Source organism: Megascapheus bottae, chromosome 11, assembly GCF_031878675.1.
Source record: "Megascapheus bottae isolate mThoBot1 chromosome 11, mThoBot2.hap1, whole genome shotgun sequence".
In the NCBI taxonomy this organism is placed as follows: Eukaryota; Metazoa; Chordata; class Mammalia; order Rodentia; family Geomyidae; genus Megascapheus; species Megascapheus bottae.
This window is the reverse complement of record NC_143519.1, coordinates 51,819,772-51,839,369: the sequence shown is the minus strand read 5'-3', so window position 1 is coordinate 51,839,369 and position 19,598 is coordinate 51,819,772. Positions and strand designations below refer to the sequence as shown.

Below are 19,598 nucleotides of genomic sequence, written 5' to 3'. Positions count from 1 at the left end.
ACCATCCCAATATCAATCTATTTCATAAGAAAGTAAGTAAAGAGTGCAGTGATAATTTCATATCCATGCTTATCTGTTCACTATAATAGTACTCAGGATATAGAACAATCCCAGAGAAATGGAAACACTGGCAGTGGTGTACTTACCTAATCCTTTAGGAGTAATTCCACTACTGTCAGCAGGATTAATGACCCAGTAGTAATATTTTAATGTATGCATTAGCTGTAATACTGTTCCTACTCTCCGGATGGTGGTGTAGATGGTAGCAGTTCCAATAAATTCAGCAGACAAGTAAGTATATAATGAAAGCTGAACCTAATATCAAAAATTACCAGATTATTAACATATAAATATTTCAATTGCTCATAAGTACAAATTTAAATTTAATTCAAATAAAAATTAGTGAATACTAAGAAATGTAAACTAATTATTTGTTTTAAAATAATTATTCTTAGCTGGGTGTGGTGACTCACACCTGTAATCATAGCTACTCAGGAGGCTGAGATCTGAGGATCAAAGTTCAAAGCCAGCCCAGGCACAAAAGAACCTGACACTCTTATCTCCAATTAACCTCTAGAAAAATGAGACGTGGGGCTTAACTCAAGGGTAGGATGGTAGCCTTGAGCTGAAGATCTCAGGGACAGCACCCAGGCCTAGTTCAAGCCCCATGACCCACAACAAAAATAATAATAACTATTCTTGTTATTTATTTTTAAAGCGAAATGTTCAAAATGCAAGCAATCCTAATATAACTGATCCTAACACCACTGGTTTTATTAACAGTACTTTATACTAAATAAATTGCTTAATAAGAATAGTAGCTTAGCACCAGTGGTTCATATCCTAGCTACTGAAATTTAAGGGCTGAAATCCTAGAGCTGAATTTTGAGGATCACCTTTCAAAGCCAGGTGGGGAACAAAGTCTGTGGCCTCTTATCTCCAATAAACCACACATACACAGAAAGTAAAGCTGTGGCTCAAGAGGTTTGAGCAAACAAACCTCAGGGGAAGCATGTAGGCTCTGAGTTCAAGCAAGGTCAAGACACAAAAGAGGAAGAAAAAAGGAAAGGGAGTGAGAGAAGGAAGGGGGAGGAGGGAGAAATAGAGAGAAAAAGAAAAAGAGTGAAAAAGAAAGAATATAAGAATGGTAATGGCTATTTACCAATACTTTGAAACTGATGAGATATTAATCCAATGGGAAAATCCCATTTTGAAAGTCACCTACACCAACACTTTTTTGCCTTTGTGTTGGTCCTGGGATTTGACTTCAGAGCCTGTGTGCTAGCGCTGAGCTTCCCTGATCAAGGCTAGAGCTCTACCACTTGGGTCACAGCTCCATTTCTAGGTTTTTATCAATTTTTTACATTAGTAGTTTATTGGCATAAGATTCTCAAGGACTTTCCTGCCCAGGTTAATTTTGCACAGCTATCCTCAGGTTTCAGCCTCCTGGTTACTAGGATTACAAAAGTGTGAATCTGCAGCACCATGCTAACTAGCACTGTTTTTTTGGCCAGTCCCGGGGCTTGAACTCAGGGCCTGAGCCCTGTGCTTGAACTTTCTCCAGGCCCAGTGCTCTACCACTTGAGTACCACTTATGGTTTTTTTCTATGTATGGCTCTTTCTGCACACTAAGCAGGCACTCTTACCACTAGGCCAAACTCCCAGGCCCTGTGCTAACACTCTTAAGGAAAGTACTTTTCGGTAGTTACCCATGAATGTATTTCCTCACAAGACTAGAACTAGTACCAAATATGCCCAAAGTTCATGTGTTTAATCCAATATATAGTAAAATGAACTATAATGAAAAATAACTCATTTGTATATTTAAGTATATAGAAGATTTTGTAAATTTAAGACACCCCAAGTCAAAATATCCCGCATTAGTGATATATCCGTCATCAGTACATAAGAGGACTAAACTCAACTATGCAAAATAAGCCTTTTATCTTAACTTTAGAAAAATACCTAGTTGGATGTACTTTTATGTACTGTGTTCAGAATGAAAGCAATTTCCCAATCAAAATGATTCTAGCACTCATGATATAATTAGCTCTTATGAATTATACCAGATAACGTCAGAGTTTACACCAGTGTTATATCAAGCTTAAGTAATTTAATTCATTTTACATTTATACATTTAATGTTTTGATGTCTCATGCTAATATAACCATGGTGGCATGACTATAAAATAATCCAAAATATTTAGTTATTACCGTGTATCTTAAATCTAACAATTATAAAGTATATTATACTAAAATAAAATGAATCAACACAAAATTCAAACCTTTGCAGGTGTGTGTATCCAGATGGCTGGGTTAAATAAAATGTGGTCACAAAGCTGCTTTAATAAAGGTGCTCCATGAGATAAACCATCAAGGTATTTTGCAAAGGATAAAAACTGCTCCAAGACAGCTCTTGTAATATGAACTCTTGAGGACTAAAGAAAAAAAAAACAACATAGAACTCTAACTAAAAACAGATGTACTACCAACTCACACAACTGCATAAATTAAAGTAAGACGCAATTATTCATATGCTATCCCTCATAGTTTAAGTTCAGAATACAAAGTTGTTGTTGTTTTGTCATTCGTGGGGTTTGAACCCTGGGAGCTGTCCATGAGCTCTTCAGCTGAGGGCTAGGGCTCTACCACTTCTGCCACAGTGTCACTTTCGGGCTCTGGATGGTTTCTTGGAGATAAGAGTCTCAGGGACTTTTGTGTCCAGGCTGGTTTTGAACTGTGATCCTCAGATCTCAGCTTCCTGAGCAGCTAGGCTTAAGGCATGAGTCACAGTGCCTAGCCTCAGAATACTAAGTTTGCTATATTACTTTTTATTCAATTTTTAGTGATAAAATAAAACCTATTTGCTAATTATATTCCTTTAGCCTAGCAGGGTGATACATGAGTGTAATGAAGTGATGGCAAGAGGAAATGTAAGGCAATGCAGGCAGAGTTAGCCAAATCTTATCTCAACAACCAAATCAAAAGGATGAGGGACATAACTAACACTGCATTCACCAAACCCAAATTCATGATCCAAAGCAAGAAGAAACTAAATATGTATAACATAATATTTCTGTGAGTTAGAGCATATTGTGTCACTTCTCATACAATTTTAGATAAATATATGAGATGAAATAAAGCTATCAGCTCAATCTAATGAAGCAGAATCCAAAATAATGTCAAATACCAAAGAAATATACATAGAAAGTAAAATAATTATCATAATAATGTTAAAAACATTGAGAAACAGAACTACTTTCTCACTTAGTTATTTCAAACCAGAGAAAAAATAAAACTAACCCTATTATTCCATTAAATCTGTTCTTCCAAAGTTACAAAAGACTTCCACATCTATCTTTCTTTAGCATCCACCTCTCTTTAGCATCCACCTCTCAAATCTACTCATAGATTCTGGGAAAGAGAAACAAATCTGACTTCCCTGGATACATATAGATTTCATGATCTTCGTATTATTCCTCCGTGTCCTTTGCTTAAATATTAGTTACTTAGACTTCTTCCCTCTAGACTCAATTTGGATGATACCCGTATGCTTTTACAGATTCCAATAATATGGCTTCTTGGAGAAATCAGTCATAATATTTAATGCATATCTTACAAAACTAAGAAAACTGAGGGGAGGGCATGGAAGGGATGGGGGAATAATGAAAAGGATTTATATGATAAAGATGCACTAGACTAATCAACTGATTAGTTGAATGGTAACTTTATATACTACTTACAGGTAATTAAAATGTAATTAAAATATTAAAATACGCCCTTTCCTGTGCCCTTTTAAGGATGACCGTGTCTTAAGAGGCTAACACAGAAGGCTAAAGGAAATCTCCATGAAACCCAGAGATGAGATGGTAAAACTCCTCTCTGGATCCTGTCTGGAGTTACAGCTGGGAAAAAAAAAAAAAGGGAAAAAGAAAAAAATATTAAAATATTAGTGGAAAGGACAAATATAAAGATGTTTCCACTTAAACTTCTTTTAAAAAGAAAGTATTGCCATGTTATTTTTCATTCCTGTCATTTTTACCAAATTTAAGACTATTAAAATATAATAAAACCTAAAAAATTTGAAAATTATAAAATTGGTTGTGCACGGTGGCTCACACCTCTAATCCTAGCTACTCAGGAGGCTGAGATCTGAGGATTGCGATTCAAAGCCAGCCCAGACACTACAGACCTCGAAACTCTTCTCTCCAAGTAACCACTAGAAAATGGAAAGTGGTGCCTGTGGCTCAAGGGGTAGGGTGGTAGCTTGAACAGAAGAGCTCAGGGACAGCATCCAGGCCCAGAGTCCAAGCCCCAAAACAGAAAAAAAAAAAGAAAATTATAAATATCATTACCGAAGCATAGCCTATTATACTAAAACACGAACAAGAAAAACAGTACACTTTGCAAATATGAAACTAAACCTCTACAATCTAGTGATAAATACGTAGCCACTATCCTCATGTAACCATTCTATACTTAAAAATGTACGTAGTCCAAAGCAACCTGGGCTACAAAGATGTATATAGTAACTCTTTATAATTCAGTATAAAAATGACCAAATATTTTCTGTATTAAGTATATGCTGAGATGACATTTAATATACATCAGAGAATATGTTATTAAAATTATATTGTAATATATTATTTAAAGTTTGTATCACCTATAATATTTCATTAATATCTAAAGTTGCATATGAGGTTGACAATGTATTTCCTTTGGAAAATGCTATCCTAAAATATAATTCTAAGTGAAAATGTCTACAGACACAAAATATACACTTCATTAAACTCAAACATCAGAAACACATTTTCCTTGATAAAACATCAAGTGATCTTTTCTGTACTATCGTAGATAATGAATTAGTGATTGATGAATCCTGAAATACATGTCACATTTTAACATTTTGCCTTATTTTACATTGACTGAAGTCAAAATACTACTACAGAATATACAAAGTCTGCAAAATAGAAATTGTCTTTCCAGTTTTTATCAGCCATACAAATTATGTATATGTTCCATCTAACATTGTCAAATTAGTAATTTTTAAACATAAATTTTCATACTTCTACATAAACCACCACAAACTCAATGAGTTAACAACAATGTATAAGTTAGGATTAAACATAATAAACTGAGTGGTAAGTAATGTTCCAGGGAAAAAACAAAAATTATGTTGAGCCAAACAAAATTTTTTTTTAGGTCAAGTTTACCCTAGTTTTCTACTACTGTTCCCTTCAAGGTGTAACTAATATCCTTATGTGTACTTCTTTTATTTTAAAAGGAGACCTCAAGACTTTTGGTTTAGTTATTTAAAAATTATACACAGAGAATACTTGCTATTTACTAGGCACTCTCTTTGACACTGTGGAAAAGTCAGTTAACAAAACTGAAAAGAAAATACTTCTGGCCTCTTAAGAACTATTTTAATGAAGGAGAAAGTAGGGGCAGATAGTAGGTAAAATTAAAAGATAAACTCTGTGACACTAGATATTAACAGATGCATTAAAATACAAGGGGTTGGAGTTTGGCCTACTGGTGGAGTGCTTGCCTCGCATGCACGAAGACCCAGGTTTGATTCCATGGTACCATATATATTATAAAAAAAAAAGCTGGGGCCTGGAGTTTGGCCTAGTGGTTAAAGTGCTTGCCTAGCATGCACGAAGACCCGGGTTCGATCCACGGTACCACATACATAGAAAAAAAAAAAAGCCGGAAGTGGTGCTGAGGCTCAAGTGGTAGAGCTCTAGCCTTGAGAAAGTCCAAGTACAGTGCTCAGGCCCTGAGCTCAAGCCCAGGACTGGCCAAAAAAAAAAAAAAAGCTGGAAGTGGTGCTGTGGCTAGAGTGGTAGAACTCCCTACCTTGTTTCTATGTTTGGGATGGTCCCACTGGTATACAGTTGATAGTTTCATGAGTTGACAACAGTAAGGAGTTAAAAGACAGAATAAAATAATGATGGACTATTAACCAACAGGTCAACTACTCCTTTACTGAAGACTGCATCTGCATCCCTGTCAGGGACTTTCCCAAAGCTACCTTTCTAAGTTACACTAAATAATCATTTCCCCCTTTCTCAGACCTTACTGCCTTTTAACAGTGCTCACAACATACATTTTTAAGAAGCCTTAAATAAACTCTGTTCAAAATCCCCACTCAACTATGCTATCAGAATCCTGACAACACTATAATAGATCAGCCAGTGTGAAATGTCTGTTTCAGAGGCTTATGTGTTCAGAGCTTGGTCCTTAATTGTCATTTGTGTCCTCACTGGCAGACTGTGTAAACTTTAGAAGATAGAGGATGAGCTAAAGGGCTTGGCTCACTGAGGACTCTGATAATATCACCAAAACCTTGGTCTTTTCCTGGCTTCTCTCTCTACTTCAGGTTTGCCATTGGGTGAGCTATACTTCCTGCTCCTCAATGGGATGGTTAGCCTTATTTCAGGCCCATAGATATGGGGACAGCAAACCATGCACTGAAATGTCCAAAATATATACTTAAAATAAAAATTAGCATTAAAAAAACAAGGCTCAAGTTTCAGTTTTCTATAGCTTGATAGCGCTTTACCCTGCACCATTTGTTGAAAAGACTCTTCCAGTCTATATTTTTGTCTCCCACATCAAATATTAGAAAACTATAGGTCTGTGCGTTTATTTCTGGGGCTTCTGTTCCACAAAAAAAAAAAAATCCCTAAAAAAAGTGATATTTGGAGGGGCCGGGAGTTTGGCCTAGTGGTTAAAGTGCTTGTCTAGCATGCACGAAGACCCGGGTTTGATTCCTTGGTACCACATACATAGGAAAAAGCCAGAAGTGGTGCTGAGGCTCACATGGTAGAGCTCTAGCCTTGAGAAAGTCCAAGGACAGTGCTCAGGCCCTGAGCTCAGGCTCATGACTGGCAAAAAAAAATAAGTGATATTTGGAACTTGAATAAAAGATGCGACTTTTTTCTTTAGTTTTTAATTCCACTCAAAAATTATTCATTAGTTAGATTTCTAAGATATTTAACCATAATTTTTAAATATTCTTAAATTAGCAAATGATATGACCATGGAGCTGGGAAAGAAAGAGAAAATATGATTAAAATTGTCAAATGTTCAACTATGAGAACTGCATATCACTTACCTTTTCAAGTAAGTAGCCAATGACTAAAAAGCCTTTTCCACCCAGCATCTGTTCTTGCATGGCTACTGAACTTTTAAGTAGTTCAACCAGGAATGCCAAAAGAGTAGCACTGCATATAAAGTACAGATAATTTCATTTTGCAATCATTAAATGTTTATGATAAACATGCTTCATTCATTTGAACGGTTATACAAAAATAACTGTACTCTAATATCTATTTGATGATAAATGTTACTTATATATCTTCTCATAAGTAACAAAAAACTTTTATATTTTTTAAGTTAAATAGACTAACTGGAAAATAATTATTTTATTACATAGTTAAACATCAAAGCTTATTTATACAAATATATATTTACTGTTTTAAGTAAATCTAACCTTAAATATATGTCACATGTCATAAGGACTGTATCACAAATTTTAAATATTTATAAATTATTGTTTGGAAAGAACATACTTGTTTGTAAATGAGTTATTTAAATTTTGTTTTCATAAACATTTTATTTATAAAAAGGTAGCAAGAGAAATATGCAACAACATATCACTTTAATCTATATATCCCCTCAGAAAATTTCCCAAGAACATAGGAACGAAATGACTCATGTATACCAAAATGAAAAGTTGTAGTTAATTACACATTGTATACACAAACACACAGAAGCATTCGTAGAAATATCCCAGACAAAAGTTAAGCACTAGGTACATCGTTGGATGAGTGAATGAGGGGGAGAAAAGAAAAAGAAATGACTGTACTGAATGCAGCTTTGAAAATGTATCACAAAATTACATATACTGAGTTCAACCACCAGCACTAATATATAGACATAGGATTTCTGAAAGCAAAAATATATGTTCTTCACTGTATGTGTTTAATGTAGTTTACAATGAAGTGTTAAAAAACAAGACTTTATAAAGAATTAATACCAAAATATTAGCTTAAATTACCTATTTGTATTCATAAGAAGGGTAAAGCCACAGATTTCTAACTATATTTTAAACACAATAGTATTCATTCTTACAAAAATTAAGAAAATATGGTAATGTGGAAAACTTGACAATTATTATGGAATCTCAAGTTATTCTAGTCTCTGAATTATTCTAGCTCTTCTGGTTTCAACAGAATTGATAAAGAACCCATTTGTATGATAAATGTGGCTAGTTTTGTTCAAATCAAATGTTGTATCAAGAACCAATAAAATATTCACTATAATAAAAATTAATGGTTTAATGAGCTACATGATACCAGCTTTATAAAATACACTACCCAGTAATAAAGCACTTTATATCAGCAAATTAAAATTCAATTATATCAATTTGCCATAAAGCCCAAACCACAAAAATAATCAAATATTACAAATCAATGTTATTTTTTACTTTGTCCTTAGTCAAAAGAAACACATTTATAACACAACTACCAAAGAGATCCATTATGACTTTTTAAATGTTTTTCTAAAGAAGTATAGCTATTAAAGAATTTAGTCCATTTTAAATAAATTGAATCAATAGTCAAAGCCACTTCACAAATAATTGCTTAAGTACTGAAATACATTTAACACTTCTGCTTAAATATTTGAAAAGAATAAAGAAAAACTACTGTATAAATGTTATACAATTTCCTGATCTGTTCATGAATTCTTATCTAAAATTACTTAATGATTTAGGAGGGAAGTGTTTTTCTAAAATTCAGCACTGCCAAAAAGAAAGACTAGAAATACCTAACTGTGGTCACTATGGTCCATGAGAACAGGTAAAAGAAAGTAAGATCACCTCCTATATAGAACAACATGAAAATATAAAGATGCCATAGAATTTTAAAATTATTTTATGTCAGAAGAACTAATCATTCTCTAACATCAAATATGTTAACTAGGACCTACAAATATGGTTGAGTTCCATTACAAAAACAGGAATATTAATTTCATTGTATTCCTCAATTGTTAAACACAACTATACTATTAATTTCACTTTGATAATAGCCATGACAACCATGGAAAAGTCAAATACATTCACTAACCAGTATTTTTAGTTTGTACCTAAAACCCAAGGCAATAACAACACCAAATCTTTTTTTAAAAAAAATCTTAAAAATACGGTATATTTGACATGGTGGATGTATCAGTAAATAGATGGCCATCTTCGAAGAGGTACATTTTCAAACGTAATTTAACAAACTTACCAGTAACTAAAATGCATCGGATTGCTGCAGGGCTCACAATAAACTTGCAAAATTCTGTGTACTGCCATACAAAATTTCTCTCCATTCTTGCCTATTTCCAACTCCCCTAGATACAAAGGCAAATATAAAGGATACTTCAGCCCATTCCTATAGCTCCTACATACCACCTCCTGTCTAGAACATATCAGTTCATCTGCAGAGGATCTACATATACAAGATAAGCCAAAAAGCAAGTAGCCATGTCAGCCCAAACTAGCATACACAACATAAAAAAATTCTCTAGAAAAGTAGAGCAATACCTAGGGACACAGTGTTGTCAATGCATTTTAATGACAGACAAAAACTGTGTTAATTATTGTGCTATGATATTAAATTGCTAAACTTTTCAACAGACAGGACTATAACATTGATTCCATAAGCAGCATTACTACTTCAGAAATGAGTAAGGGTTTGTAATCCTGTCTCCTTTTAAGGAAAACACCACTAATAGTCTACTGAGTCATTTTTCTGTAAAAATAATTGTGATCTTCTAATTGTTAAAAAAATTTAACTAAAGAAATAGTAACAACTTTAAATATCATAAAAATATGAGAGCTAGAGCCTGGCAACAGAAAAGAAACAATATAATCCTGCCTGTAGTAACTTCATATACCTACTTCTCTCCAGGTCTTTGATCTTTCTATCCTTATTGTTAAAATAACACAATAGTCTTTGCCTATACATGTCTTAAAATACTTAGTGAGTAGGTATAAATAAAATTAAGTATTAATAAAAAGATAAACTTATTTAGATTCCATTAAAATTTATAGAAGTGTAGATTGATATCATCTTAATTTTTTCACTTAAAATTTCAAAATAACTGAGGAATATAATTCATAATATAATCCAAAAGTTTTATTTAATTCAAAGTACTTTTTGTATTTAAAGACAATACATCATGAGTAAGAAGTAACAGATAAGTTGAATTCATTTCAAAGTTAGCTCAGAAAAGATACAAGCTAGCTATTTAATTTCTTTGTATCTAGCAAGTATTAACATCCAAATTGGTTTCTTAAGTAAACATCTTTTATGTTTAAAGAATGTAAGTAATATAAAAATAAAAGATTCCCTGAGATTCAAAACCTCTACCCTTTGAAAACATTTAAACTCTTGAGAAGTCCTACAGAAAAAATAATGGACAGAATAAATTCTGAAGTAGATTAAGTTCCAATTAAGACTGCAGGTACCAATAAAGGTAAAAAAAAATCTTTTGACATTTTCACAAAGTTTCATCTCTTAAACAACCTAGTTCAGTACTGAAATATTTCAAAAGATGAAAATCATAGAAAACATCTATCACTACAGATGTTATTCTTTTACCACAATTTTTTTGCTAAATAAAACTGTAAAATAAACCAATCAAGTCCACACACAAAATAACTTCACACCCAAGACAAATAATTTCCAGTGACTAACATACATATACCTCCTCAGTATTTAGCAGTCACTTTTAGGCAAGGAACTCCTAAACATTTAAGACAACTGTCTATGTATTCAACTAAATCCTAATAAAAACACATTCTTAGGTGCAGACATAGAGCTTCATGCCAAAGTAATAAAGAAAAGAGTGAAATGCAATGCAGATGGAATATCACATGAAATGACTAGGCCTGACCTTGGCGATGAAATCTTTTCCCAGTAATTTCTACCTTCCCTTTAGACTGGTAAACAAGCAGGTTGCCTTTTAACTGAATTGAAACTTAAATAACTTCTGTAAGAAAATCTATTCAAAATTAGGTTATTGCATACTTAGGTCTTTGTTTTATAACAAATTGTGATTTTATGATTCACTGGCCTGCTTCTGACCAAAGATAGCAAAGGGAAGGGGGAGGGGAAGGGAAAGGGAAGGGAAAAGATTTCTGAGTGTTAATACTGGTAATTTAAATGCATCAATCTGTGTATAAAGGGAACAAAATGTTTGATTGGAAAGGGATTAATTTTAACCCACCTTCCTATGATAAATTGATGTACACTGCCATTCATGTATGTATTAAAGGTAGCTAACACCTGTAATCTTAGCAACTCAGGAGGCTGAGATCTGAGGATCATGGTTCAAAGCCAGCCTAGCCACGAAAGTACATAAGACTCTTATCTCCAATTAACCACCAGAAAATTGAAAGTGGATTGTGGCTCAATCACAGCCTTGAACTGAAGAGCTCAGGGTCAGCTCTAAGGCCTAGATTTCAAGCCCCAGGACCAACAACAACAAAAAAAAAACTTCGCAGATTTGAATAGTTCTTCAGTTTAATTAGATACTACCTAACAGATCTCATTACAAACTAAATAGCTTCTTCATGAAAACTTTCTGCACATGTTACAAATAGCAGACACCATTTCAGTATGGATCATCACTTTTGGAAATTTAATTGTATATCTTAACATATAAGGAAAAACACATCAATTCAACATTACAAGGTATTTGCAATTTTATTAAGTTCTATCTTCTTTTTCTTTTGGTTAGTCTGGGTAATGGTTTGTCAAACATTTTATCTGTTCAATGAACCAGCCCTATCTTCTGCTAAAACTTCCTCTTTCCTCAATTTCAATTTCATTAGTTTCGACCATGATCCTTGATATTTCTATCTACTAACTATAGATCAGTTTGTTCCTGTTTAACTAAAAAACTTAAGGTACATAATCAGGTTATTTAATTAAGATCTCTCTAATTTTTGCAACCTAGGCACCAAAATAAATTTCCTCTTAAAAACTTCCTATACTATATCCCAAAGGATCTGTTAAGTTTTATTTCCACTTACACTTGATTCAAGGATTTTAAATTTTCTTCCTTGATTTCCTTAATAATCCACTTATCTTTCAAAACATATTGGACAATTTCGATGTTAGTGTATTTCTGTAGTTTCTCTCTTTTTTGTTTTGGTAGAACTTGTGTAATGGCCTAAAATGTTACCAACTTTAGATATAATTATGTAAGATGCTGAAAACAATATGCAGTTGTCAGATAGACTATTTTGTAATTTTCATTATGTTTATTTGATCCATAGTGAAGTGTAACTCTGAAGCTCCTTTGCTAATTTTGTCTCCTCAATGAATATTGATGAAATGTGGTATTAAAGTAATGTACTATTATTGTATTATCTTTTACAAACTGTACCTTTATGACCAATAGTGGTTGTTTTATGAAATTTATGTATCAATGTTCAGTGCATATAAAATTTATAACTGATTTATTTCATGGATTATTCCTTTTGTTAGTAAGGACTCTCTTCATTTTTTCTGATTTGAAGTTTGCCTTGTTAGATAAAAGCATAAATCTGCTTGCTTCTGGCTTACATTTGATTGGTGTATGCAGTTTCTGACATTTTCTATTTTAGTCTGCATGACTCTTTGCCAGTGCGCTGTGTGTCTTGCAGACCAAAATACAGTTGGGCAGTTGGGTCTTATGCACTAACCCAATCACCCAGTCTGAAACTTTTCAGAGTTACAACCACATATATTTAGGATTTTACTGTGAATCATTATTGTTGTGATTACAGTGAATAGTTTAAATCATTACCCATAGTTGACTCAAGCAGTATTTAATTTTTTTCTCTTTACTCATCTTTGGAGTTTGGTGTTTTGAGTTTGACACATTTATTATTTCCTGATTTTCATTTGTTCATATATTCCTCTCACAAAATTTACTCTTTCCTGAGTTCTCACATTTGTTTCTTTTTCATTTGTATATGTGATTTTTGTATGTGTATTTTCTGTGATACTGATTGTCATGAATTCCTTTTGTGTGATCATCTATTAGATGGTCTATTTTTCTCCATTGACTTTGATTGGCAATTATTTGCTCTCAGAGTTTGAAATACACCATTTCATGCTTTCTTGGCTTTTATTACTTCTTCTTGGAGGCCTGTTGCAAATCTGAGGAGTTTACCTTAATAAGCAATGACATATCACTCTGTAGCCTTTTGATAGTCTTTCTTTCTTTATTCTATAATCTTGTAATTTTAACTATTAATGTTTTCCTGTCTAGCTATTTGACATTCCAAATATCTTCTGTACTTGGATGTCCATATCTTCTCTAGATCTGGGGATTTTCTGCTAGGATGTCATTCAAATAGGTTTCTGTGTCTTTATTTTCTATCTCAGCAATTCCTTGTACAACAGGAATTCTTAGATTGATCTCTTCATCATGCCCTAGAGCTCATAAAGCCCATAGTCATGCTTTCTTTGTTGTTGTAATAGTTCCTCAAGCTTATCTACAATTTCTTCTTAAAGTTTTATACTTCCATGTTTTTTCTGTTTTTTTTTTCTTTTTTTTTTTACTTTAGTCTTCAAGTTAATTTTTGTATAAGGTGGGTGATTTAGGACAAGCCTCATTATTTTTTAGACATTTAAAAGCTCTTTTTTTTGGGGGGGGGGTCATCGAGCTTGAAGCTTGAACTGGGCCTGGGCACTGTCCGAGTTCTTCAGCTCATGGCTACTGTCCTACCCTCGAGCCAAGCCTCACTTCCCGATTTCTAGAGATTAATTGGAGATAAGAGTCTCATGTCCTTTTGTCCTTGTGTGCCTGGGCTGGATTTGAACCTTGATCCTCAGATATCAGCCTCCAGAGTGGCTAGAATTGCAGGTGTGAGACAACAGTCACGGCTAGACAAATAAAAGCTCTTAATCCATTTAATTTCTTTGTACTTGTAGCAAAAATCAATTGTCCATAAATGTGTTAGCCCGTATCTGAACTTTATTTTCTTCATTAATATATGTGCCCAGGATTATGTTATTATGACAATGTCTTCACTATTATAGTTTTACAATAAAAGTTCTATAGCCGGATATGTATAATTCCATCAAATTTTTCTCAAAATATTTTAGCTATGCTAGTTACATTTATCATACCATATAATTTTTTTCCATATATTTTTATTGTAATTAATAGAAGGGTTACATTATATTCACCAAAGAGACGGTACATTACTTCACATATATTGATACCCTTTCTCATGTCTTCATACCATATAAATTTTAGAATCATCTTTTTAAAAAATATCAATAAATATCTTCCAACAATTTTATCTGTTTTATCCAAGAATTAGATTCAGCTCTCCATTTATTTCGGTCTCTAAATTTTTTTCAACAATTTGTAGTTACACCGATCTCATAAATATTTTGTGAAATTTATGCCTATATACATGAATGTTTAAAAACTATTTTAATAGCATTATTAAACTGGGTACACTATAAAGAAAACTAGTGGCTCACACCATTAATTCTGGTTACTCAGGAGTCTGAGATGTGGAACATTGTGATTCTAGGCCAGTTCATGAAGAAAAGCCCACGAGACTCCATTTCCAAAGTAACCAAGAAAGAAAAACAGACAAGAGCATGCATAAAATAGCAAGAAATCTGAGTCAAAGTGTATAGCCTTGAGTTCAGCCCTACTACTGCCAAAAAAAACCTACAAAGTAATATATAACTTATAGTGTATGAGCCTTTTTCTTATAATCTTTTTAAACATATTAAAACTAGAATTTTCTCTCTTAATTGCTTGCAAACTAGTATATAGAAAATCATGTCATTTGTAATGATTGATATTTATTTTTAACTTATTAATACTTTTTATTTGAGTAAGTTTTCTTACCTTATTGCACTGATTAGAGCCCTTGAGAGTCAATCTATGCATATCACAGGGCACAAAAAACTATTACAAATTACCTTCTCACAGTCTTTGCATGAATTCCTTCCTGATGGTTTCTAGCTATGGAGTTCTCTTCACTAGTTCTGCCAAAAAGCCATAACTTTTGGTTTATCCACATATTTTTATTGTGATTAATAGAAGGGTTACATCATATTCACCAGATAGAAGGTGCATTGCTTCACAAACATTAATACCCTTTCTCATGTCATGGTCCCCTTTTCCATCCCCCAACCCCCTTCCCTATCTAATTTCAACTTTTGTTTTCTTTTCTTGCTGTATAATTTTGTAATACTACCTTCATCTAGAGCCACCAGGAGGTGAAACATACATGTAAACTTATACAATTTTTTTGTTTCACCCTATTGGTGCACTAGCTCCACTGATCAAAGAGCTTTATGACTCTTAAACTTTTGTCTTCTTCTGTTCCTCTGTGTCTACTGTGATGAGGCTACATAGAAACTAGGACATTAAAGAACAGAGAACAAATTTGCTCACATTCTGTCTCTCTCACACATACATACATACACACACACATGCACACATACACATGATGATTGCATGTGATTTTTGTGTTCATCTATAAGTTTCTGGTGCATTTAGTTCACTCAGGATACTGGAGGGGACAGAAGTAAATTGACCACCAATTCAAAAGTTCTATAACCCTACTGCTATGAGTTTAAGACCTCTCAAATAGGTGCTTCACGAATTTTATCCATGTAAATATGTTGTACTGTTTTGTGTTTTGAGTGACATAAAGAGAATATACTCACTCAATTTTATGTATAATTTGACTATATTTAATTTCATATGGACTTAAAAGTTACAAGTAAAATAATCTAATGTTCTCTTCCTACCAAGTAATCTTTCTCAATCACTCTCATTTTAACATTATAGTGAAAACATACTGTTGCAATATGGTAAGACACAGTGGCAGATGCTAGATGATATAACACCAACTATGACAGTCAGGTTTAATACTATTGGAGCAGGAAATTTCAATTTTTATATTGTTTAACAAGGAAGAAGCATGATTCTGACCAAGAATCACTATAACTTACGAATTTTATCTGCTATGGAACCAAGTATACCAGAGAAATACATAGTTACTACATAATCATAGATACTACAGTTCTCATTTCACATTCTTTTATGTGTATAATGAACATTATATTTCCTGCCTGAATTATCTTATAAGCTGCAACAAGTGCATGCATAATTTTCTAGTCTGTCTTTTCCCATTTTGATTAGCTACTCTAAAACACAAAGGTGAAAACTAATGTTTTGGATCCCTGAGGGTTTGGATATCTGAACTATGTATAAATCTTTATTGAAAGAAGCCACCAAGTTTCAGGATTAATTTGATGGTACATGCCCTATCCTGACTAATATATCCAAACAAAAAAAGTAAATGTCTATTGCTGTTTTTTTTTACTATCCTGCCATTACTTAATTTGTAATTTTTATTTTATCTTTTAGATAGTCCAGGATACTTGATTTAAAATATTCTGGAAACACTTAAGTTATTCTAAGTTCTTACAGACAATAACATCTTACGAAGTCCCAAATGGAAACTAAGTAATCTAAAAAATGCACACACTTAATTACAGTGGCTATGAATCATAATGGAAAGTAGAATACAAAACTACACATAAGAAATGGCAGACAACCCCTTGTTCCCCAAACCAGAAAAATAAAAGAGCTTCTTATAAACAAGTTCTGTTCAGAGTCTCATTATTGTGTTTATGTGATTGTGTTAGGCCCTGACCTAGTACAGTTTCATGAGAACAAATAATGCTTCAATGCTTTATTATTATCATCATCATCATCATCATCATCATCATTATTTTGTTGGTCTTGGGGTTGGAGCTCTGAGCCTGGGCTACCACTTTAAGCCACAGCGCCACTTGCAGTTTTCTGGTGGTTAACTGGAGATAAAAACATCATGGCCATACTATATGGCCTTTTGTATCAAAGTTTTGCTCTATTGCAAATCTCTGCTAGGAGAGCCCAAGGTTTCCACTACTTATGACAAATAAGGGAAACCACTGAGCCTAAGTTCCTTTGAGTCTGGCTTACTTCACTTAATATGATTTTTTCTAAGTCTTTCCATTTCCTAACAAATGGGGCAAATGTCATTCTTTCTGACAGCAGCATAGAATTCCAATGTGTACAAATACCACATCTTGTTGATCCACTCATCAACTGAGGGACATCTAGGTTGGTTCCATATCTTTGCTATGGTAAATAGTGCTGCAATGAACATTGTTGTGCTAGTGGATTTAGTATGTCCTTGTTTCTGCATGATTGGGTAAATGCCAAGTAGTGGAATTGCTGGGTCATAGGGGAGTTCTATGTTTAGTCTTTTGAGCAACTGCCATACTGCTTTCCATAGTGGTTGAACGAGTTTGCACTCCCACCAACAGTGTAGTAATGATCCCTCCTGGCCACATCCCCTCCAGCATCTGTTGTTATGAGTTTTCTTGATCCTGGCCTTTGTAACTGGAGTAAGGTGGAATCTTAGAGTTGTTTTGATTTACATTTCTTTTATGACCAGAGATGTTAAGCATTTCTTCATGTGTCTATAGGCCATTTTTGTTTCTTCTTCAGAGAAGACCCTCTTTAAGTCTTTGGCCCATCTTTTAATGGGATGATTGTTACTTTGGAGATTAGTTTTGGATTAATTCAATTTTTTGAGCTGTTGATATATTTTAGATATGAGGCCTTTGTCCGTTGTATGTTGGTGAAGATCTTCTCCCACTGTGTAGGCTTCCTAATTAGTTTACTAGCTATGTCCTTTGCCATACAAAAGCTCTGCAATTTAATGCAGTCCCACTTATCCAGCCTTTCTCTGATTTGTTGTGATTCTTGGTCCTTATTAAGAATGTTTCGACCTATGCTCTAGGATATAGAAACATAAGCCATATAATGAATGATTGTTGTTCTTAAGGTACTGTGTTATCTCTCATCTCTTTTGCTGTCCCTTGGTTATCTCATATTATTACAGTATCTCACTTTGTTACCTGATATATCGAATATATTTGTATTTGGTTATCTGAAATTGGATAGGGAAGGGGGGAAAACAAGATGGGGGGGGATGGAAATGGGGACCAAGACATGTGAAAGGGTATCAATGTATGGGAATTAATGCACCATCTATCTAGCAAATATTATGTAACCTTTCTACTAATTACAATAAAAAATATATGAAAAACAAAACAAAACGAAAAAACCTCATGGCCTTTCTTGCCTGGGCTGGCTTTGGATTGTGATCCTCAAATCTCAGGCTCCTGAATAGTTAGGATTACAGGCGTGAGCCACTGGCACCCAGCCTCCCCCACTACTTCTTAATACCATGTTTGCTCTATAACTTCATTCTGCAGTCATGGTTGTAGGATGAGGAACAATCACAGTACCCATACAACAGATCAAAATATTACACTGTTCTAATGGCAAGTATAAACTCAACACTTTTTAGGGTTGCAACCCCCTTAACGGTGTTGCATGTCACATATCAGCAAGTTCATCTATAGAAAAACCTGACCATTTCTTCAAAATCATCATCATATTCATACAAACAGATTCCCTGGTCATACCATCTATTATTATATGAACCAATAGAAAATTTGTTTCCATTCTGAGTATTCTATACAAGTTTCTGAAGTTGATGCTACAAATATATATATATATATATGCATATATGTGTGTGTACAAAAATACATATATATATATATTTGGCCTCTTATTTACATATAAATTGTGGCTGTAATGATGATGAATGTTATGATTCATTTTAAGTCTGACATTGTCAATTATTTCATACAGTAAGAGAAAAAGAATGTCATACTTCTGTTAAGATAATGACCTCATGTCCAGATATTATATATGACATACATTATTTACAATTCCCTTCTATTATAACTTAGTCATGATGTTAAATTATGACTCATGCTTTGAGAATTCATAGTGGTGTTGTAAGGAGTCTTTTGAACTTTTTTTTTTTTTTGCCAATCCTAGGGCTGAGATGCAGAGCCTGAGCACTGTTCTTGAGCTTTCTCAAGGCTAGCACTCTACTCTTGAGCCACAGCGCCACTTCTGGCTTTTGCTGTGTATGTGGCACCAAGGAATCGAACCCAGGGCTTCATGCATGCTAGGAATCCCTCTACCACTAGGCCACATTCTTGGCCACTCTTTTGAACATTTTAAAAAATTTTTATTTTTATCTGAAATGTAAAAAGTAGAAGCTTACAGATTACTGGGGTACTCTATAATGTTTTAATATGTGTACACAGTGTATAATATTTAAATCAGATTGATCATAGCTACTAGCTACTTTATAATGTATCCTTTATGTTGAAAACATTAAAATTCTTTCTCTTAGCTTTTTGAAATGGACAGTGCATTGTAGTTATCTATAGTCATCCTGCTATGCAATTATGCATCACAGTTTCTTACTCTTAACTAATTATAACCTAGTACCTATTAATTTTGTGCTCAAATTTCCTTATTTTAAATCAGATATCAATTTTGGGGGAACATTTTTAATGAATACTTTGGGGGGGGGCTGTTTGCTTGGTTAATTTGTTGTATTTTGGGCAGTATTAGAGACTGAATTCAGGG

At 33.6% G+C, this 19,598-nt stretch overlaps 1 protein-coding gene and 1 non-coding gene across 6 annotated transcripts in view; one reads left to right on the top strand and one right to left on the bottom strand.

Moving 5' to 3' along the window:
* Positions 1–19,598, bottom strand: part of Nbea (neurobeachin) — a 496,782-nt gene that overhangs the window by 398,445 nt on the left and 78,739 nt on the right. For 4 of the 5 annotated variants that reach the window (XM_090342258.1, XM_090342251.1, XM_090342252.1 and 1 more), the window contains exons 11-13: positions 7,123–7,231; positions 2,285–2,437; positions 147–315 (exon numbers count right to left, since the gene is read on the bottom strand). In XM_090342258.1, coding sequence (XP_090198384.1) covers positions 147–315; positions 2,285–2,437; positions 7,123–7,231 — 431 coding nt within the window. Of the gene's footprint in view, positions 1–146; positions 316–2,284; positions 2,438–7,122; positions 7,232–9,298; positions 9,405–19,598 lie in introns of all 5 variants that reach the window. The other variant, XM_090342255.1, reaches the window with a different exon arrangement.
* LOC150057069 (small nucleolar RNA SNORA26) lies at positions 3,787–3,906 on the top strand. The gene has a single exon (XR_016537186.1). It is a non-coding gene; the product is annotated as a small nucleolar RNA SNORA26 (small nucleolar RNA).